Genomic DNA, 23,714 nt, shown 5'->3' on the forward strand with positions numbered 1-23,714 from the left:
TTGTAGATTGGAGATGAAAGGCGGCAGGTAAATAAAGAGCCTAAACATCACCCTCCCCAGAGAAAGGGCGAACTGGCTGTTGGGCAACAGTGTGGGCCCCAGAGAGGGGATTAAAGCACTCTTCCTCCCTCTCCTCTATCCTGCTGGTTCTCTCCATCCTCTGGAGTTGCAGCAACAAGCTGCTATACCGTTGGTCTCTCGTTTTGGAATGCGTGGAAAGGGAGAAGCAGCTGTTAATAAGGCCCTACCTCACGCTCTTGAATCTAGGGGCAGTTTTGGATTAAACATAGTCTTGTCTCCCCTGAGGCCTCACAGCTTCCCTCCCATTCCAAGGAGCCCTTCCTAGGGAACAGAAGTGTTATAGGGCTTTTTATAACAACTCTGGTCTCTAAGCTTGCCTTACCTAACTGCTCTTAAAGAGGAGCAGATTTATAAAAGAGGATCCTGGCCGTTGTCCTTCGGGCTCGTGTGTCTAAGACTCAATTTTTTCACTTTGCCCTCGAGCCTTTACTAAATCTACCCCTGCCTTCACCTACCTTCTCAAAGGCTGACTTGGTAAATGCAACAGCCTTATTTAGAAGGTGAAGAAAAAGTAAGTCTGGTTCCAAGGAGAACTGTCAGAGAAAGGGTTCAAGTCCCAGGCAGAAGACTGAGGAAGAATCCTAGCCTTCCCCAGAGATGCTTTATTACATGGTTTCATCGGTTATCAATGATTGGCTCCTAGGCCCATGTGAAGAGACAGGAACATTGTGTTGTACAGGGCAGATGGTTCCCCTTGTCAGCTGGGGGTGACGAGGAGGTGCTTGGCTTCCCTGCCCATGGGCAGGCTCTGAGGTCCCAGCCAGCGGAACTGGGAGGAACGGGTGTTTAGGTATCGGTGACCTCCATGTTCTGCAGCTGGCTTTCCAGAGTGCCATCTCTCACTGCCCCTTTCTTTTTGCTGCCCTCGAGCTGCTTCTTCTGCTTCTTTGATGGCTCCTGGTCGATGGGTGCTGGCTTCACAAAAGGAATCAGTTCTTGGAGACCTGGAAGGGAAGAGCCAACCAAGTAACCTATCGTTTCTCAGGAGTCAAAGCCCAAAGACCTCTGGAGTGAAGGGCACCCACAATAGGCACCGGTTTCATTTATGCTTTTCTTCCTCAATCTGAATTTTAGCTGCATTTCAATAGACTATCATACCTGTATGGCTACTTTCTCAGCTTTGGCCCTGCAATGCCCAGTACCAGATGACAGGCAGTTTTGGGAACTACGTCACAATAAGAAAAATGGGCCCGTCCTGAAAGGGGCCTGCTATCTAGAGGAGTATGAAGACAAGAGGAGGGGAGGAGGATGGTCTGGGCTGGGGTCTTACCTGGGGGCATGAACTCCCTCAACTTCTCGGGCACGACAATACCCTCCTCTGTCTGGTAGTTCTCCAGGAGGGCGCAGATGGTGCGAGTGGTGGCGCACATCGTAGCATTGAGCATGTGGACAAACTCCACCTGCGAAGACAGGAGCCCAGAGGGAGCAGTCAACGCAGCCCTGAGCTGGTCTAACCGATGACTAAGCATCATCACCCAGCCAGGCTCCCCTACTGCAACCTGCCAAATCAAAGTCATGGCTTTGATCCATCATCGAGCTTTTTCTAAACGTGTGTTTACTGCCTATCACATGACTCCAGGAAGAGTCTTCATGTCTCATGAGTGACAAGTGGTAGGTTCCAGTATTTTGAGGAGAGGTGGGCCACAGTGGCTTCTCCTTTTAACCCCTTTCAAGTCCCTGACTTGGAAAAGTGGGGCCAAAAAATTGAGTTTGGAGAGATAAGCTTATAACCTAGACCTCCTTGGGTGAGAAGAGGGAAGAAAGACATTGTCTCCAACTGTGTTGACAAATGGGGATTCTTCTTTATTTGGAGTTATGAAAAACAAAGCCAAACGAGAAAAGCTAAAATTACCTTGTAGAATGGAGCTAAATTTAGGTTTCTATCTAAAAGGACTCAGTACTGATTCAGTAGAAGTCATTTTCAGATTCCTTTTTTCGTTCTAGATGAAAAACTTAAGACTTTCCCATGATGCTAGGAAATAATGTATTCCAAGGGCTGAAAAATAAGATGGATCTACCCTGCACTAAAGGTCCTGCTGTGCGCCTCTCCAGGGGCCACCCACCTTGTCCATCATCTTCTTGGTTTGCCCATATCGGATTCGGAGCCGACGAGCCTGATAGTCCGTGCAGTTAGAACAGGAAACTAACTCACGGAAGGCTCCTGAGCCTGGAAACCAGGCCTCCAGGTCAAGCTTCTTACTGGCAGCATGATTTAAAGAACCTGTAAGGACAAACCCCTGGAATTCATGATGGAGGAATAGTATTTCGGAAGGCTGACTTTTAGCAAATCTTTAATTTATATCCTATCCCAGAAGTGAAATAACATCCAGATATTCTTATCACCAAATACTCCCAAGTGAGAAGAGTGTCATATTTTAATTAACGAAGGCAATTAACTGGATTGTGAGCTATTTCTTTGTGCGACGAGGGTGATGTGCATGGGACGCAGGAAAGGGAGGCTGATACCTGAGACAATATTCACAATGTGGTAAGGGATCCCCAAAGACTGGTAGAATTCTTCTGCAGTAGTAATCATCTCTTCAAACATCTCCCATGACTTGTTGTCATGTGGTGACGAGTAGATAAACTGTTCAATCTGCAAAGAGAGACCCAAGGAGACAGTGACAATGGGTCAGGGTGAATGAACTAAAGGACTGAAATGAGAGAGATTCTTGCAATCGAGACCTGTTCCTACACCACTGGGAGTCAGGCGTGGCTCCCAGCACGAGAGATCGGCGCTGCACGGGACTCGGGGCACAACGAGACCGTGTGCTTCTACAGAGACCTGACCATACATGTGCCCGGTACTGTCCTAAGTGGTTTACATATATTAACTAGTTTAATCCTCATGACAGGCCTAATGAAGTAGATACTATTTTTATCCTCCTTTTAAGAAACTCTTCAAGGTTCCACAGCTGGTAACTGGTGGAGCTGGCATTTGGACTCAGGCAGCCTGGTTCCAGAGTCTGTGCTCATGGCCATTATACCACGTTCTCAGGCTCCTCCCCAGAAACTCAGGCATATGCATTAGGAGGTAAGATGGGAGCCAGGGTAGGCCTGAGCAACACAGGTCCTGCCTCTCCTCTAACCACCCTGGGCAGACAGACAGAAAGGCCGTAACTCTTCACCCTGACTTGTCTACTCACCTTTTCAAACTGATGGACTCGAAAGATGCCACGGGTGTCACGGCCATGGGAGCCTACCTCCTGGCGAAAACAGGTGGACAGGCCAGCATACTTGATGGGCAAATCCTCGGGCCGCAGCCACTCGTCCCGGTGGAGAGCGGCAATGGGCTGCTCTGAGGTGGCGATCAGGTACTTCTCATCATAGGAGCTGTCATCAGACTTTTCACTGCCTTTGCCAATCACCTGGAGGAGGAGGGACCTTCACTAGTTAGAGAGCGAGGGAAGCGGGCCTCAGCGAGGGCAAGAAACGAATGATGGAACAGGGAGAATTTTCTTTAATCCCTTCTTGGGAGAGGACAGGAGACGCTAAAGGCAAGGGATGGAATGGTCAAGCCCATAATGGGGTCTCTCCCAGATCGAAGAAGAGCAGATTAAAAGGAGATACGATATTCTGATAATATTTTTTACCTAATATAGGAAACATTTATAAATGATGTAAAAGGGCCCATGATGGCAGGCATACGATAAAACTTGAGCTGGTAGCTATATAAATTAATCCGTTCGACAAATGTTTGTAAAGCATTTACTAAGTGTTGAGTCCTTTTTGCCAATGTTGGGCCAAGAGACATGGTCTCTTCTTTCTCAGTGCTTATGGTCTACCGATCATAATCCTCGAAGAATCACTTTGGTGTTCAGTTGATTAGAATCACCTTCTGAACCTTAACTTGAACTGTCTGGCTCTTCCTGAGATGGTCTCTAGTTGAGGAGCCACAAAATGGAAAGACATGGAAGACCAGCCACTTCTACAATTTCCTTTTGTCCCGCCACACAACAAATGGGCTTCTTTTCTAAGCTCATAATGTTAAAGTATACTCATCTAGATGCATCATACAGATTATTTGGGGGGAAACATCAAATGTCTGCTCTGTTCAATATGGTAGCCGCTATCCATGTGTGGCTATTAGAATTAAAATTAATAAAAATTAAAATTTTACTTTCTGAGTTGCATTAGCCACATTTTAAGTGCTCAACGGCCACAGATACAAAACATTTCCATCGCGCAGTAAGTTATGCTGGAGAGCGCTATTCCGTATCTTCGAAGTTAAACTTCGTAACTTAAGAAGTCATTCGGCCCCATTGTCCCCGCTCCTCACCTTATACAGTTCTTCGTCAAACTGACTGAGCTGTGCCACCTCCTGCATGACCTCCTTCCTCATAAAGAAGGGGGTATAAATGGGAGTGTAGCCCCGGCTTCCCAAGGTACGCAGGGCATACTGAATGAGCGCCTGTTCCAGGAATACCAGGACCCCCTAAAAGAGCAGAAACACAGCACTGTGTGATTGGCTTCTGTCGCCAGCATGTTTATCTGCTAGAATTCCCATTCACAGGCAACTGGGGCTAGAGAATATGACTACCCAGTGTTCAGTTGCTCATGGGCGCCATTACACCAGCGGGAAGGTGGCTCAGTACCTAAGACGGCCGACGGCTCACCACCAAAGTTACAGCGGAGGCTTCCCGGGCGGAGAGATCAGCCAAACAGAGAAGTCCCCGCCCTGTAACCCCACCGACATCCTGGGCCAAAACCTTTAAAAACCGCGCCTATACCCCAGGCATGCGCGACTTCTCTGGCCCCTTCCCTCAGGAACAGTGAACCTCGCCCGCAGACCCCAATAAAGCCTGTTTCATACTTTGCTTTGGCTCAATCCCACCCTCATTCTCGTCTCCTCCGGCCGATCACCCAGGAGTACATAGGAGGCCAGCGAAGACCGTGAACCCCAGCACTGAATTGAGAGTCTTTCTTAACATCCCAGCATATCATCCAGGTGTGTTGTAGAGAATCTTTTCCGATACCAAAGCAAGAGAAAAAAAATACTGGTTCCCAGGTGCACGAGTTTTCTTGTGCTAATTCTTACAATGCTGGACATGCTTAGATAAAGGAGAGCACACCTATGTATGTGTACACACGGACAGTACAACTGGCCCTTGAACAACATGGAGGTTAGGGGTGTCGACTCCCCCCAGTAAAAAAACCACATATAACTTTGGGCTCCCCTGAAACTTAACTACTAACAGCCTGTTGTTGATTGGAAGCCTTACCAATACCATAAATACTATTAACACATATTTTGTATGTTGTATGTATTATATACCATATTTTTAAAGTAAGTAAAGAAAATGTTATTATGAAAATCATAAGGAAAAGAAAATACATTTACGGTATTTACTGAGAAAAATCCACAAGTTCACCTGCGCAGTTCAAGCCATGTTGTTCAAGGGTCAACCGTAATTCCAAAATTATTTTACCATGTCCTTCTGGAAGCCTTCCCTCAACTCATCTGCTCTCTGTCCCAGCTAACGTGGGTTTGCCTCTGCCTGCCGCTCTCATAGGACCCTGGGCCTGCTCACACCACAGCATGTATCACAGTGGGTTTTGACTCTTTGTTCCTCGTCTGACTGTCCAATTACACTGAGCTCCTCAAAGGCGGAGGCTGTTCTGGTTTAGTCAGCAAATCATATTCATTACAGAGGATCCCGTAGTGGCTTTTGTTCTGGGGAATCCTCATCGGCACTCTCCTGCCTTAGAAAGAAAATTGCATCTAATTGCCAGTAAGTTTGCAGTAGAAAAGCAAGTACAAGTGGTGGATTGGTGGGCCTCTTTAAGCGGGCTGTTTTCTGCACATTACGTTCCTTCTTTATAATCCCATCCTGCTGAATTCTGATTCTTACCTTCAGGAAGTACCCTCGACTCCCAGCCACCACGGCCCCTTTTTCGCCTTCATAGCCGTCGACCATCACCACCAGGTCCACGTGAGAGTACTTTTTCCTGACTGTACAATCACCCCAGATTCTTTCTACTTTGTTGTCTGCATCCTAAAGAAACAAGACCAGGAGAGAAAGATACATGACCTATGAATTCTATGACCTCCATCTTAACAAATCTTGTTCTAAGAACAACCCGAAGCTTTGTAAAGCCACAGCTTAGCTCAAACATGAGGTTTTGGTCACTGTATAGAGAGACTAGAGAAGGGAATTTGCTAGAGAATTTATGCTCAATAGGGAAATAATCATTTATAAATTCCTAGAAGTGATTCTAGCATGAAACTGAAATCACGATTTTCCAAAAGATCTGTTGCGTTCTGTTATTTTTACCCGTTTAAATGACTCCTTGAAAATACTGCACAAGGACACCCCTTTCCTGGACAATCAGCATTGCCTGGGGTACAGAGGAGAATGTAGATTTTTTTTTTCCAGGCTCTCATTGGTCCCAGCGCCACAAGAGGGAGGGCTCAGGGCCCTGACCTCTCCAGTCTGCCACCCCAGCCTGCAAGGAGTTTAATGTTCTGTTCACCAGGGAATGAATGAAAGAGGCACAGATGGGCCCTGCTAAGGCTGGGGTGTCAGAGAACAAAGCCTGGGCTCAGAGCAGCTTTGTGCTGGGGAAGCTCCCACTCAGCAGGAAACTTTTATCATGCAGATTTCCCTTCAACCTGCAGCTTCTCAGCAGGGTGTGGGTGAGGGGTGAGGATGATTTAGCAGATCCCTCCCACGAGACTCACTGCTACCATGGGCAACAGTGGAGGACAGCAGCCCGATTTAGAAGAGATTTCTGTGCCAGGAGTCTCCTACCTGCTGTCTCTGCTACTTCCCAATCAGGCAAAGATCTGACTCTTTCGATTCTCAATTGGTGGGCAGAGCAAGTATACAAAGAACTTGCTTCTGACACAAGGCCTTTCATGCAGAGTGCCCAGGGTTTCACTGCCCTCCTCCCGCCGCGCCCCCTTCCCAACAGGGAGGAGTGACGTGAGGCAGCCGCCTGCTGTGGCGCCGACGCCTACCTCATCATTACTGATGGGCACAGAGGGATGCAGAAGGTTCCCGATCTCTCGGAGGTTCTCGAACCGCTCTGTCTCCAGCTTTAGGAGGTCCGTGTCACACTTCAGAATGGCGTCATCGATGAGGAGTCTGAGTTTTTTGATCTGTGACACTTTCAGGTTCTGTAGATGAACAGGCCAGGCCGCGCCCAGGCCACAGAGTCAGAGACAGAGTAAGAGTAACAATAAAATTCTGTTGCCCTAACCCTGCTGTGCTCTAATGACAATCCTTGTCCGCGCGGTTTAAAAACCAACAATGAAGATGTTCAAAAAAACTTGAGATTTATTCCACACTGGGAGACATACGGTCTTGCCCTACAAATCCATTGGCATTTGCTTTTGGGGTGCTTAAGGCAGAGATGGATTGATTGTGAATACTATTCTTGCTCCTACATCTCAGGAATTTTAATATGTAGCTCTTTAAAGAGCTCTTTCCCTTAACTTGCACTTTCTGATATTCTTGATTAAACCAATTTAGCACTCTATCGAGTGCTACATTTAACCATTCTCCAGGAAGACTATAAATTTATTAGAAGCAAGAGACTTTGTTATAAGCTAATTTTGTATTCCTTACTACAGATGTCTCAAACAGCACTCTGACTTCTTGGGGAGAGCCCTTACCAGGTAGGGCTGGGCAGGAACAGCACCCCCAATCCAGCCCTTCAAGCAACTTTGTTTTTTTTTTTTTATGTTTATGCTCTTGCTGTGCTTTTTGCTATGGATTTTAAGACAAGGTTCAGTGACTAAAACCTTGACAATTACTGCGCTGGGTCCACTGTAGTGAATACTGACTAAATTACAGTTTATTGAAAAGCTCCTTGACGTTGTGAAAACACAGTAATATAAACCAAACATGGCTAAGTTCCTGTTTTCTCTTCTTACCCTTGACTCTTCCACTCCAGATCTCCATCTCTGCTATTTAATAAACACCTAAGTGCAGAGTACATAACAAGAATGAATGGGGACATGTCCCACTTGCAGAAATTCAAGGATGCCACAATGCTGTGTGGAGCGCAGCGTCAGCATTTGCTCGTTCAGGAATGTTAAGATAAAAGAACAGAATCCTAACCTAGAAAGGGACAATAACTTACAGCTAAAGTTTCTGCGGTGAGGTCGTCGAGACTTAATACATTATCTGGAATGGACTCATCATCTCCCACTGGCTCTTTTTTCTGCAGAAAGAAAATTACAAACAAATAAACAAACAACACTATTAAATATAAGAACATGTGTGACACTGTTTTATAAGTGCACACCTAATTAATTAACATCATATAAACTAATCACAGAACTTTCTATATAACTGTCTCTAAAAGATGCAACATGTGGGAGAAAAATTACTCAATTGGAAGTGAGAAGTTTCAAGTCCCTGTTCTGCCACTTTCTAGCCTTTTGATCCTGGACAGAGCAATTAACTCACCAGGGTCAGAGAGCTGACATCATCAGGAACACAGGAAGACTGTCTGCCCTGTGCTGACAGTTATGGGCGCCACGAATGCGTGAATGCCCATGTGCTGGGAGCTCAGGAACCAGCACTGGGGCGGGGCCAAGCCCTGGCGTGCATCCTTGTCTACCTGCTAAGAACAGTGCCAGTGCTGAAGGCGAGGGGAAAAAATATATCATCTGATGAAATATTAGGGAGGCGAGGAAAACAAAATTTTTGAGGAAAAAAGCCACAAAATCTGGAACTAAGTTGAGGCAATTCGAGTTGGCAAAACAGCAGAGGTATACCCAGGGCTAGATTTTTTCCCCTCAGGTTCCTCGCTTCACCTTTCTTTATATTTTGCCAAATTGTAATTTTTAATTCTTGCCCGCATCCACGGGAAAGGTAATTTTGAGTCAAATTCCTCTAAAATTAAGGAAAATTATCAAAGGCCATTATAACAAGATAAATAAGACCTCAGCAAAACTCTTACAAAAACAAGTTGAGAAGATTCAATGTCTGCTTTGCGAGTATAAATAAAATGATGTGTAGAAATCATGGTCAAATGTCCTAAAATTTTTAAAAATTCTATACATATAACAACAGGCTATAATGGCCAAAAAATGACTGCTAAAAATTTATTAGTTGCAGGAAAATTACTGCTTGGCTACGCCCATGGAAACATGGCTATGTCCATGAGAACATAGGCTGTCACCCATAAAAACATAACATTCTAACAATAAGCTTTCTGCTTTTGTACCCCTGGTTATACATCTGACCTGTGAGTTGACAGGTAGTAAATAAAAAAAAGACCTTTGTGTTCAGACAGAATAAAAAATGGGATTTTGGGCTTAAAAACCCTGTACCTCTCTCTACATTTTGGGGCTGCTTAATGTGGGGTCTGCGTACCCCTGGCAGACCCAGGTGGCTAAATAAAAGAATGTTTCCTATAACTCACTGAGTTCTGGTGGTCCGTGTGTCTTTCGGGGGCTGGCGGCTACAACATTTGGAGGCCCCAGCGAGATCTCAGGGAGTGGCCCTGAGATCTAAGACCAGACCGGCCTCTGGAGCGGTTGCTGTCTCTGTTACAGATTCAAAGGGGTTGCCAAACTGACACGTTCCAGGGCCCTTATATGCCGTGACGGGGTTAATGCAATCGTCAAGGACGCAACTTTCAGGAAACGCTCTTTATTCCTGGTCCCTCATTCCTGGTCCCGATAGGAATCTGGAATCTCCGAGGCTTCGGCATCTGGATAAAAGATACCTTCCTGGTTCTGTTGACCGGTCACTGGGGGTCCGTGGAGAGACTGGACGCAGTCATATCTCCCCGACCGTGGCCAGGCTGCGGGACGCCACCTCCTGTGCCCTGTGGTCGGGTTCTGTTTATTGTCTCTGGTCCTGTCTAGGTTGTAGGTGGCGGACTTCTCTGAGTCCACCTGCACCTCAGTAATTGTTCTCGTCTGAGTGTGTGTTTTGTGTTTTCTGCACAATTGATGGAGGGAAGCCCAAGTTTACAGAAGACACCTTTGGGGTGTCTCTTGCGACATTTCAAAAAAGGGTTTATAGAGGGAGCTGACTATGGCATAAAGTTTTCTCCAGGCAGACTAAAAACATTGTGTAAAGTTGACTGGCTGTCTTTTGACATAAACTGGCCCCCAGAGGGCTCTTTTGACAAGGGTTTAGTGAAGAATGTTTAGAAGGTTGTCATGGGAGACCCGAGACATCCTGATCAGTTTCCCTACATCGATCAATGATTAAACCTTGTTCAGAAAGCCCCCTCCTTGGCTCCGCCAGTGTTCCCTTTCTCTGAGAGTGCGGGTTTTAGTTGTGGGCACCCCAAAACATGCAGCAACTAAATCTCCAAGACAGCCCAGTCCCTCAGTCCTCCAATCTCCACCAGAGTGACCTTCTCCCGCCCTATAATCTAAGACAATAGAGGCCAAATAGCACTGCCTCACCTCCTCAGACACAGGCAGGTAACCCCTATGAGCCTCCTGCTCCCGCTCCGGGCGGGACAGCAGCTGATACCACCACCCCGGCCATCTTTCCCTTGCGAAAAGCACCACCTCAGGGCATCACACAGACAGGCCCTTTATGGTTTACGTGCCTTTCTCGACTAGTGCCCTGTACAACCAGAAGACACAAAATACACCTTCTCTGAAAAACCCCAGGCATTAATGAGACTCGTAGAAAGTGTCTTTCAGACTCACTGCCCCACCTGGGACAATTGCCAACAGCTTTTAATTACCCCCTTGACCCCTCAGAAAAACATAGATGCATTCAGACTAAAACACAAAAGATAGCTGTGGGAGGGAGGAGAGTTAAGGAAGCAGGGAAACAGACTGAAAAAAATTTCCCTCCACCTGCCCAGACTGGAGACACAATTCTCAGGCAGAGAGAACAGCATTAGATCGGTACCACCAGATTCTAATTGGGGGAATTAAGACGGCAGCTCGCCAGCCAACTAACCTTTCTAAGGTAACTGAAGTTATACAGAGAGAGACCTCAGAAATCCCCCGGAGCGTTTCTTGAACAAGGCATAGGCATACCGGGTATACACCTCCACTGAACCTGAGGCCCCTGAGAACCAGCAGACAATATAGCCTTTGCTACTCAGGCGGCCCCTGATATCCAGTGTAAACTACAAAAATTAAAAGGTTTTACAGAGCTAAACCTGTCCCAACTTGTTGAAATAGCCCAAAAGGTATTCAACAACAGGGAGACACCAGATAACCACAAACGTATGGCTAAAATCCAAAGCTACTGTCATCAACCCAGCCAATCTGATGCCAGACCCAGACCCCCAAGACCCCCATTCACGACTGCACAGATTTCACTGACGCTGTGTGTTCCTCGTGGCCAGACCTCAAAGACTCCCTTCTGCCTGAGAACGATAAAGTTCTGTTCATGGACGGGAGCAACTTCATGCAGAAAAAAAAGAGATATGTTGGGGTAGGGGTCATGACTAACTGGCACTATCTGGTCACAAACTCTTCCCCATAAGACTTCTGCTCAAAAGGCAGAACTCATCGCCTTCACTGTGACACTAAGATGGGAAAAAGATAAAACGGTCACAATATACATTGACAGCCAATATGCCTTTGCCACTGCACAGGTACACAGAGCCATCTACAAGGAAAGAGGGCTTCTGACTTCAGCTAAAAAAGACATCAAACACAAAAAAGAGATCATAGCCTTACCTAAAGCCATACAGATGCCTAAGGCTCTGGCTATTGTTCATTATAAAAGACACCAAAAAAAAAAAAAAAAAAAAAAAAAAAAGTCCTGAGACTAAAAAAAAAACAAAGAGCCAATGCAGAGACAAAAACAGTGGCCACGAGGCCAGTGGGGGCCCCACCACATCACTGACTGTTGTCCCATACCCAAAACTGCCTCCGTCTCAAGATGAGAGAGCCGCTAGAAACCAACGATAATAGTGGACAAGCCCAAATAGCAAAATCGGGCTCTCACGGGCCCTTACAAAGACTCTCCTCCACCAGCTACACTGGACCACACACCTAGGGCAAACTAAGATACTCCAAGCTTTAGAAACCTGCAAAAAAAAAAAAAATTGCCTCATGATGCCCTGCTTGTGCCCAAGTCAATACACACACACACACACACACACACACACACACACACACAGAAAATAAAAAGATAAAAAAACCTAGACATAGAAAAAGAAAAACTTATCCAAAAGACCACTAAAAAGTCGATTTTGCTGAGGTAACCCTGACTGTTGGGGGGCTACAAATATTTACTTGTTTTTATAGACACCTTTTCAGGATAGGTAGAGGCCTTCCCTACCAGAAAAGAGACTGCCTTAGTAGTTTACTAAGAAACTACTACAAAAACTCCTCCCTCGATTTGGTCTTCCCAAAACTTTAGGGTCAGATGACGGGCCAGCCTATGCACTTTGTAGCAAAGGTATCACAGCAATTGGCTAGCTACCTAAATTTGCGATAAAAACTCCACTGTGCCTACCAGCCCCAAAGTTCGGGCCAAATAGAGCAAATAAATCAGACCCTAAAAGAGAAATTAGTCAAGTTAAGATTAAAAACTGGTGGGACCTGGGTAAAACTTCTCCCCTTTGCTCTTCTCTGAGCCAAGTATACTCTCTGTATTAATAGATTCACCCCATTTAAAATTTTCTTTAAAAAACTCCCACCTTTAATACCTAAAAGAAAAGATAAAAAAAAGGCAAAACTGTGTAACTTTGTCTTACTTAAGTCTTTACAGCCCTTCAAAGTGTACAAAAAGAGATTTGGTCCCAGGTTTGCACTGTCTACTCAGCCCTGGGAGACAGACTTCCCCATTAGTTTCAGCCTGGGGACTCTGTGTAGATCCAAAAGTTCACTTCCAAGAGACTAAAACCCAAATAAAAAAGACCCTTGACTGTCTACCTGACGACGCCCACTGCAGTTAAAATAGACGGCATCCTATCGTAGATTCATCACTCCCACGTAAAGGAAACACGCGAGTGGACAGCTCGAAAAAACGAGCCCTTCAGACTAAGACTCAAGCATACATAAGTATAACCCTCTGTTTCTTCCTTTTTTCCTCTTTAGCCCAAGCATTCGACCAGCCACAACCAGAACCAGAAAGAACATTAATAACTTTGCTAACGACAATACACAAGTCTTAAATAAGACCATCCCAGACATAAGACAAGATTGCTGGTTAGGCCTAAACCCAAAACCCCTTTACTATGTCAGTATAAAAACTCCCCTAAATTTAACTGAGCTCAGCAGGCTAAAACTTCAAGTCAATTCACTAGCAAAAGTAGTCATCCAAATTAAAGAAAAAGTAGATTTATTATTCTTGAAACAAGACAGATTATGTATGGCTCTAGGTAAAACCTGTTGCTTCTATGCCAATAACTCTAGAGTAATTTTAAAAAGCTTACTACTAATACAAAAAAATTTAGATGCCAAGAAAAGAAAGAGGCTAAAATCAAATAACTGGTTTCATAAGATGTTCAACAGGTCACCATGGCTAACAGCCCTTTTATCTGCTGTAGTTAGACCTTTAATCATCCTCCTCCTCTTGTTAACTTTTGGCCCATGTTTCCTTCATTTCTTGTTTACATATATAAAAAATAAAATTAATTCTATTAGACTTTTAATATTACAAAATAGAAGCTATAAACAAATTCCACATAAAAAATCAAAGATTGTCTGCTAAGGCCAGTGGGGAAAATAATGGCTAAAAAATGACTGCTATAAATTTATTAGTTGCAGGAAAATTACTGCTTGGCTATGCCCATGGAAACATGACTATGCCCATGAGAACATAGGCTGTCACCCATAAAAACATAACATTCTAACAATAAGCTTTCTGCTTCTGTAGCCCTGCTTATACAGCTGACCTGTGAGTTGACAGGTAGTAAATAATAATAAAAAAAAATAGACCTTTTTGTTTAGACAGAATAAAAAATGGGATTTTGGGCTTAAAAACCCTGTGCCTCTACATTTTAGGGCTGCTTAATTTGGGGTTTGTGTACTCTTGGCAGACCCAGCTGGCTAAATAAAGAGTGTTTCCTATAACTCACTGAGTTCTGGTGGTCCGTGTGTCTTTCGGGCACTGGCGGCTACAACAAGACAATTTATACAACCTCATTACCCACTGTACAAAATTGAATCTGAGAAACACTAAATCTTCTAAGGGTAAATGATTAGAAATCCTTTAGGCTCATTACACATTCTTATACACCAAAGTGAGAAGTAGGAATTCTAACCATAACTCAACTTGTACACTTCAGTGATTCGAGCAAATTATCTTAAAAAGTTGGAAAAGTCTAAAAGTATGAGCATGAGTCTTGACAAGAACAAGCACGGATGACTGAGGTAGGAAAAAAAAAACCAGCCTAAATCTCAATATTTTTCAATGGTAACAAGATAGCTGAGGGTCCCTTCTATCTGCTAATCCCTTAAGGCAGTAAATTCAAGTTTTGAGTTCAAATTCTAGCTCTGCAGCTAACTTAAGGCATAATTTTAGGCAAGCCCTAATTTCCTAAACTCATATCCTTAGCCTTCAAATAAGGCTGATAATTGTACTATCTAAACTCCCCATTTGCAGCAAAGATCAAAACCAAAATGAGATGTACATAAAAGGGTTTTAAATACTTTAAGTGCTATCTATACAAATTAAAGCGTTGCTAGTACCATTCCAATGGACAGCAAAGGAGAACACGCCTCATTGCTATTGTAAATGCAAACACTCCCATCTTCCTGCTGTGAAAAACACTTGGCTGGTGCTATCTGTATACGTGCTTCACAGAACACACAGGCAGGAGTATACATGGCAATTAACATAATTATGGGGCTTTCGGCATGCAAATGATTAAGCACCATGAGTCCCATAGGAAGAAAATGGAATGATTATCAATTCCTACAGCCAGTCACAAGCTGAAAGTGTAATAAAATACAGTTAAAGAGAAGGATTCGGACTATCAGGAAACGTAAGGTACTAGCATCCCAAGGGAATCTTTTTGCTGTGCGTTTTACTAGTTCAGGTCTCAAATTTTTAATTTTTTTGTTTAGAGTCGTACAACTTAAAAATGAGAAAGACTGTAAGTTGCAATGAATGTCTTTAAAAATATAATTAAAGGGTTAAAAGTGTTAGGTGTGTGTAGGGGGGCCCTGCCTGGAGGGTTCCCAGCTTGACATCAGAACACTGGAATCCGGAACATGGAATCATCGGAATCGGAACATCAGATCCAGAATGTGGACAAGGGCCCACCCTAAAGCCCTGGCGCCACCGCCCTAATCCACCACCACCCTAATCCGGATGCTCAATTGATATTTCCCATTGTATACCCTACCTCAACATAACCCTATCAAAACTACACCCTCCTTCCTGTCCCAGGGCACGTCTTCTCTGGCCCCTCTCCTCTCTGGACCAGAGAACCTCACCCAGGAGCGCTTTCCCAATAAAGGCTTGCTTTGAAAACTTCTCTTGGGGTGTCATGCGTTCACCTTACAAAAAAAGGGTATTTTTGAAGAAAGACTGAAAACATACACTATTCCAGATACCAAAAAAAGGCCGAGCTGAAACTTAACATTCTGCAAGCATGGTAGGGCTTCCTAAATGAAGGCCAGTAAACTACTTGCCAGCCACTGTTACTCCCAATTGCAGGAAGGGCTTCCTGAATGAAGGCCAATATCTACTTGCCAGCCATTGTTATTCTCAATTGCAAAATAAATAACATGTTCTAGGCCTTGTGCCAGGTTCTCTACATTTAAAAAATTTAGTTCTCACAATTCTGTTCTATCAGCGAATGTTAGTATTGTCATTTTACAGATAAGAAAACTAAGGCTCAAAAGTTAACTTGCCTCCAGTTGCATAGCTAATAGTCCAGGATTTGTAGTCCCTACACCTGGGACAAAGAACTTGAAGTCTGCCATCATAAATTCCTTCTGGCACTGTAGTTTGTACCCAAGAAATAACTGGAAAGGATTACTGGTAGAATTTATGTTCTTATTATAGGAACAGAACAGATAATGAATGAGTGACTAGTGTGGCAAGAATCATATCTTGCTATAGACTGAATGTTTGTGTTCCTTCAAATTATATGTTGAAACCTCATCTCCAATGTGATTGTGTTTGGACAAAGGGTCTTTTAGAGGTGATTAGGTCATGAGGGCTCCCCTCCTCCTTCTGCCATGTGAGGACACCAAGGAGACTCTCTGTGAACCCGGGAGTGGGCCCTCACCACACACTAAATCTGCCCATGTTTTGATCTTGGACTTTGCAGCTTCCAGAACTGTGTGTGAGAAATATTTCTGTTGTTTATAAGCCATTCAGTCTGTGGTATTCCGATATAGCAGCCAAACAAACTAAAATATATCTGAAGACAGAAGACAGATTCACTGACGCTATAAAGTGCCTCTTCATTCCCTCCCCACTTTCCTTCCTTTCCCTTTAAAATAATTTCCTCACTTTGGTAAGAAACTTGGTATCCCATAGAATTAGACACTAAATTAGAAATTATGTGAGTATTAGCTAAGAATAAGATTAAATACCTCTGCTCAAGCTCTCAAGGCCTTTACTCGGTTCTCTTACCTTCATTTTCTCTCCAATTGTCTTGCTGCATAGGTTCTTCAGCTTGTTCAAGTTGTCTGCCCGGAATCTGCCTGAAGAATAAAGAACCCAAGAGCATATCAAAGACATGCATATAATTAAAATTCCTCCTTCTTCTAATCATGGCTCCTAGGGCTACTCTCAGCCCAAGGCCAGAATGCAGGCAGAGCTAACAGATCTGCCTCATGAAGTTGTGAAATCTTGCAGCTTTCGCATCCCAAAGTTAGCTGGCATGTGTTGGTGACTGCAGTAGGGTTCTCCAGCATTTGGTGACAAGGAAAAGGCCATTCTGAGACTGAAATTAAAAAGTATAACTTGGATGGTATCACTGTAGACTAATACATCTGAGAAATTTGGAAAATACTCAAGTAACTATAGCTTGTTCGATTATCTTAAAATTTATTTAAAGAAACCATGTGTTGTGAAGGGGAATCTAGAACGAGGGCAGTCATGTTTCTATTCCCATCAACTTGAAATGATGACTAGAAACGAGATAGCACCGAGACATAGCTACTCTGTAAAGCTTTGTCGAACTGTAACTAAACTAAATTTACACTAAATTTTAACCCATAATGATATAACTAACTACCTTCTCATGCATTTATTCACATTGATTACAGAGCTGGAGAACAGATTAGTGGTTGCCAGGGTTTAGATGGGGGAGAGGAAAGGGAATGAACTAGAAAGGACAGAAGGGGGATCCCTATAGTGGTGGAGTGGTCCTTTATCTCAAGTGTAGCGGTAGTTACACAAATCTATGCATGTGATAAAATAGCATGAAATTATACACAGACACACATACACATCAGTGCATGTAAAACTAATGAAATCTGAATAAAGTCTGTGAATTGCAGGAATGTCAATTTCTTGAATTTTATATTGTCCAAGTTATGTCAGATGTTATCATTGGGGGAAATTGGATGAAAGGTACACGGGCCCTCTTTGTACTATATTTGTATTTTCCTATATATTTGTAATTATCTTGAAATTAAAAGTTTTAAAAAAACTTTACTTAGTCCCTCCTATTTACAAGGTCCTGTGTTAAGGGTTGAAAATATAAAAGAAAACACCTTGCTTGGTGCTGGGAAATAAAAGACAATAAAACAATTAAAAAAAATTATAACAATGCTGAATTTTTCAATCGATAAATACAGTATAACAAATGAACAGGACAGAGACTCAGGGACATGGACAATGGTCGAGCAGTTACGGTAGGCGGTAGGGGAGGAGGGAAGAGGTAGACAGGGTAAAGAGGGTCAAAAATATGGAAACTAGACTCTGGGCGGTAATCACACAATAGAATATATAGATGTCAGATTATAATGTACACCCCAAAATTATATAATTGTATTTGTTAGGTCAGTGAGGGTCTGCATGGAGGCTTCCCAGCTTGACATCAAAACACTGGAATCCGGAATCGAGGGCCCACCCTAAAGCCCTGGCGCCACTAATCAACCACCACCCTAATCCGGATGCTTAACTGACATTCCCCATTCTATACCCTACCCCCACATAACCCTATAAAAACTATACCCTCTCGTCCCAAGGCATGACTTCTCTGGCCCCTCAAGGCCTCCCGGTCGGCATGTCACGTGTTTACCTTACCAATATTAACCAATATTACCCCAATAAACTTAAAAAATAAATAAATATCGTATATTCCTTCATTATCTTTAATTTCTCTCAGCAATGTTTTGTAGTTTTCACTTCAGGGCTCTTGAATGTCATTTATTAAATATATTTCTAGGTATCAGATGCTTTTTAATTGTTACTTGTATATAGAAATATCATTGATTCTATATATTCTATATATTGATATTCTTTAATTTATTTAATTTTAATATTTGAGATTCTGTACAATCGAGTCATCTGCAAACAGTGGCAGTTTTACTTCTGTTCCCATCTCTTATTTCTTCTTCTCGCCTTATATCATACTGCCTAGAACCTCCAGCATGATGTGTATTAGTGGTGACAGTAGACATCCTTGTCTTGTTCCCAACCTCAGGAGGAAAGTATTCAATATTTCATCATTAAGAATAATGTTAGCAATGCGTTTTTGACAAATACCAATAATCAGATTAAAGAAGTTCCCCTCTACTCTTAGTTTGCTGCATTTTATCATAAGCAGCTGGATTTCTACATAAAAAAAAAACTTGGACTCCTATCTCACATCATACACCAAGATCTATGTGAGATCAATCATCTATCTAAATATGAAAAGTAAAGTAATAAAACTTCTAGAAAAAATTGGAGACTCTCTCCAGGACCTTGGGATATGGAGATTTCCTAAACCACACAAGGAGCACAAATTACAAAATATAAATAAATTAGATCTCATTAAAATTAAGAACTCTAGTTAGTAAAAGAATGAAAGAGTGAAAAGGCAAGTCAGACTGGGGAAAAAAATCTGCAATATATATATTTTCTGAGAAGGTCTTGTACCCAAGAATAGATCAAAATTCCTACAAATCAATAAGACACAAATAAAAATTGGTCAACAGGATTGAGCAGATATTGTCCCAAAAACACTCTGTCCAAACGCTCACAAGTATATGCAAAAGTGTTCAATATCTTTAGTCAAAAAAATAAAATAAAATGAAAACCACACTGATATACCACTATCTGTCCATCAAAATGCCTAAAATTGAAAGGACTGACTATCAAGGGCAAGGATATAGAGCAACTGGAACTCTTGTATTACTGGTTGGAATACCAATTGCTACAACCACTTTGTAAAAATATTTGATAATATCACTAAATCTAAGCATGTGCCTACCCCATGACCAGCAATTCCACTCCTGGGTACTTACCCAACAGGCATGTGTGCTCACTTATATCTATCAAAAGACACATAACGATGTTCACAGCACCTTACTCATAATACCCTCAAACTGTTAACAATTCATGTCCATCAATAGAATTGGCTGGTATATTTACAAAATGGGAGTATTGTACAGCAATGAAAAAGAACCAACCATAAGAACATACAATCATCTTACAGACATCATTTTGAGAGAAAGAAGCCGTATAATAAGTATATATCATACAAGCCCATTTATACAAAGTTCAAAATCAGACAAAAGTAATTTATGGTGGCAGTGTCACCAGATTGTGCCACACATTATCAGGTAATCCTTAAACTTCTATTTCTTGTCTTCTTTCCTTCTCCAACGTGTCCCGTGATGAAACAGGCTGAACTGGTCAGGAAAGGGCAGAAATTCCAGAGATAGCTAAAAGCTAGCTCACAAGAACCACAAAAGAGACCCAAGGACATGGCTAAGAAACCGGTTTGCACCGGAAGGATCCAAGATGGCACCGAAATCTGTTGCCGGGTGATCTTTTGACGAACTTTCTTTTGGTGGCATGCTAGAAATCATGCCCATGGGTGGAGCCTTAACATTAAATGAGACATGCGATGTATGGCTATGCATGTTCCAAGCGTGTTTAGAAACTACCGCATGCTCCCCCACACCACGGAGAACTTCCCACTCTTTTCTGGGAGATCCCCCCCCCCCCCCCGAACCCACCTGCCTCTCATCAATCTTTTAAGACTCTCCTAATTTCCTCAAATCGGGAAGGTATCTTTACAGCGTAATCTCCTTATCCACTCTTTGATCAAAGAATCAAGTTTCTGCTTTCTTTTACAGAATTCAGTCTGTTATATTGCTGTAAGTGGCAATATAAGCAAAAGGACCTTATTTTGGGGTCCCTGACAGTAGATAGCAGAATACCGTTATTTTTGGAGGTGAGAAGTGACTGTGAGGGGGCACGAGGGAGCCTGCTGGGGTGCTGCAAGTATCTTAGATCTTGATTTGTTAAACAGATTTGACTTAACAGGTTTGTTAAATTCATCCAACTGCACATTAAAATTTGTGCATTTCACTAAATAGATTGCATCTCAATAAAAAATAAGTTTTAAAAGTTTGTATATAAAATCAGTATAAATGACATAAGAGAGAGAATATATCGAGAGCACGCAACAGATGAAGTAGTACTATGGGAGCAGAGTTGGGTGGCAAAGAGGGCTGGTGGGAGTGGGGGCATCTCCCAAGAAAAGGCAACAGTGATGGACATGTAAAAGGAAATATGAGTGGCATAACAAGGCTAGAAAAAAGGGGGGGGGGCAGACGCGGGAGAGTAGCAGGAGATGAGGCTAGGAAGGACGGTGAGATTTTGTAAACTGTCTTAAGAAATTTAGATTTTTATGCTTTAAAGCTACACTGTTCAATAGGGTAGCAACTAGCTACATATGGCTATTGAGCATTTGAAAAATGACTAGCTTGAATTGAGACGTACTGTTAAGTGTAAAATATACACTAGATTGAATGTAAACTATCTCAGTGGTTTTTAATATTGATTACGTTACAAATATAATTTTCAGATTTAGTGGGTTATATGAAATATGACTAAAATTAATTTCATTTGTTTATATTTTTTAAGTGGCTACAAGAAAACTTACAATTATACCTGTAGCCCACATTATATTATATTTCTATCATAATGTACTGTTTTAAGGTATGAATGTCATTGCAAGACTTAAGCCTGGAAGTAAAATGATTACACTTGCATTCCAAAAAGATCATACGTCCTGGGTGTGGCCAGGATGACATGTCGCTGGGGTGAGACTGAAGTGAAATTGAAAGCAGTTACAAAGTTATTCCAATGATAAGAGCCTGGATGAAGGTATCTACAGGAAGGGTTAAATTTAATAAATTCAATTAATAGTAAAAAGAAATCTCATTCAGAAAAGAACTTTTGGGGAAGGACAGAATTCCTGTAGTCTGCAGCAAATTTCAAGATAGGTGGAAATCTAGTGGCTTTGACAGTTGACACAAATGTTTATCGTGTCATCAAATGTGTCCTCCTTGTACTACTCTGAATTCAAAGGAAGAAATTACAGTTTGAATCCTTGGAGTTAGAAGAGCTGTGGTAAATTCTGTGGTACTGTGACTCCAAGTTTTGTCAGATTCCTTTGAGAGTCCTAGTGGCACCTTAGAGGTCTACAGGCAGACCGATAGGTACCGTTGTAACGGAGGGCCTTGTGACGTTTGCTATGTCCATACTCAGGGAACACGATCTGAGTTCTTAATGTGGTTCTGGGTACAAGTCCTTGTTGCAGCCAATGACTAAAGAACCCTCACCTCTGATGTGAGGTTCGGATATAAAAGAACCTTGAGACAAGATCTGTCAATGTCCTACTCCAGCAGCCAGTGACTTGGGAAAAATCATTAACTCCCTTTGGCAGCAAAGAGAATATTGGTAAGGGATATCAGAAAAGAAAGAGTGTGTTGAAAATAAACTACATAAACTGCTTTTCATTTAGAAGGGCAAAGTGCTCTGAACTCAGAAGACATTCATGGATTCACAAAGGTTTGTCAAGCCCTTACCAAGGAGGAGATGCAGTCCTAGGCACTGGGATTATATGTATACATGTATGTATACATGTATATATGTATATCCTGTATGTATACGTACACCCTAAGTACTGAGACATATAGATGAATAAAACACAGCCACGTCCCTGAAGAACTCATTCCCTCACCATATATCCATTCATCAGGAATTGGATAAAATTTACCATAGATGTGTGCATTATACATAAGAGATTATCCAATACATTCAAAGACATTTAGTGCTGGACAACGGCTAGCCTAAAATCTGATACAAAAATCTGATACTTCTGATTCAGTAAAACAATGTCCAGTCTAGTTTTTCCTTCCATTTAACTTAATTCACAGCAATTCAAAATTCATTGCATTTCAAATTCTGGTGGTGAGATCTCACAGTCACAACTACCACATTAGAGCAACTCGAGACATAAAGACTCAGCAGACAACCCGAGTTAAATATTCTCTTGGTACCCAGTACCTTTATAAATTTAGGAAAATCAATTTTCCTAATAGAAATCCACGCCATTCTTGGATAGCGACTGCCTTTGCAGTATGCTGTTATAAACTTGGCTCTCAGCTGGTTGCTGACTTATTGCATCAGACGAAATTAATCACATGTGCTTGACAGCATCCGGCCAATCAGTGACTACTAAGGTTAATCTAGGCAGAGGGTTCTAAGGTTTTCTTTAGCTTCATGAAAGATGGCTGGATCAGTTCCAGGTTCTAACCCAACTCTGCAAATGTCTTTTCCGGAAAACTTCGACAAATAAGAAAAAAAAAAAAAAGCCTCAGTAATTACAAGCTTTTTCTTGTCTCGCCGCACCCCTCTCTCTACGTCTGACCTACCATGGAAAAGACTTCTCTGTTCTTAAAGCTATGACCACAAATCTGGGGCATAGCTTTCCCCAAAGTTCCAGGATCATAGCTTTTAGAAAGGAGAGGCCTCCAAAGACCCCAAATAGGTTCACCTATTACGCTGTAGGTGTGACTCAGTCTCAGGCTGGAGCCTTTGATCTATCTAACTAGAAGACCACTCTGGCCTAGTTGCACATGAGAAAAAGACCAGAGGCGACCTAACATAAGTGTTAGGAAAGCGAAAACCCCAAAACCTCCACCCTGGCTCTCTTTCGGATACCCTTGCAGCAGGAAGGCTTGACAGCTTTTAGTGCGCAGGCGTCATGCTTTTTCCCAGGCTGAGACCAACGATCCGCAATGAGCACGCGTGGAAGGGAGTTTACACCAAGCCGGCAGAGGGAGAGGGGGACGGTCCCGGCTCCTCGGGTGCGTTCTGGCCGATAGGGAGAGCCTCGGGGCCACCGCAACGTGGGAGGGGGTCTGACGAAAGGTGGAAGCTGTGGCCTCAGGAGCGGTAAACGAGATCCGAGAGCAGAAACTGGGATTAGGATCGGCAGACACCCCGCGCGTACCGGTACTTACATCGTCGCCACTCGCCGTCTGCCTTCACCAGCTGATCCACTAGTCTGGGGTCCTTGAAGCGCTTCTCCTGCGTCTCTCGGATAAGGGCTGGGTCCCCTCCTTTATCCACCCGAAACAAGTCCAGATCCAGCACCATCTTCCTTCCCTCTTCCCGGGTCAACAACTAAGGCAGGCGAGGACCGCACCCAGGCAGCCAGCCTGTGACTGACGCACTGCGCGGGCGCGCTGACCCTTCTCTTTCCCGCGCGGCGCCCCCTCTCCGCCGGAAGCGACTGTGTCGGGGGCGGGGCCGCGCAGAGGAAGG

The 23,714-nt window shown here is 43.1% G+C and overlaps 1 protein-coding gene across 1 annotated transcript; it reads right to left on the reverse strand.

Annotated features, from left to right (window-relative positions):
- Positions 1–624: 624 nt before the first annotated feature.
- On the reverse strand, positions 625–23,645 carry SARS1 (seryl-tRNA synthetase 1). The gene is made up of 11 exons (XM_016155600.2): positions 23,411–23,645; positions 16,566–16,636; positions 8,170–8,250; positions 7,043–7,201; positions 5,934–6,077; positions 4,361–4,516; positions 3,228–3,449; positions 2,548–2,677; positions 2,145–2,302; positions 1,352–1,481; positions 625–1,025 (listed from the first exon to the last, which is right to left on the reverse strand). The coding sequence occupies exons 1-11, from the start codon at positions 23,544–23,546 to the stop codon at positions 868–870; spliced, it is 1,545 nt and encodes a 514-aa protein (XP_016011086.1). The 5' UTR covers positions 23,547–23,645; the 3' UTR covers positions 625–867.
- Between the last annotated feature and the right edge of the window lie 69 nt (positions 23,646–23,714).

Source organism: Rousettus aegyptiacus, unplaced genomic scaffold (assembly GCF_014176215.1).
Source record: "Rousettus aegyptiacus isolate mRouAeg1 unplaced genomic scaffold, mRouAeg1.p scaffold_m13_p_17, whole genome shotgun sequence".
In the NCBI taxonomy this organism is placed as follows: domain Eukaryota; kingdom Metazoa; phylum Chordata; class Mammalia; order Chiroptera; family Pteropodidae; genus Rousettus; species Rousettus aegyptiacus.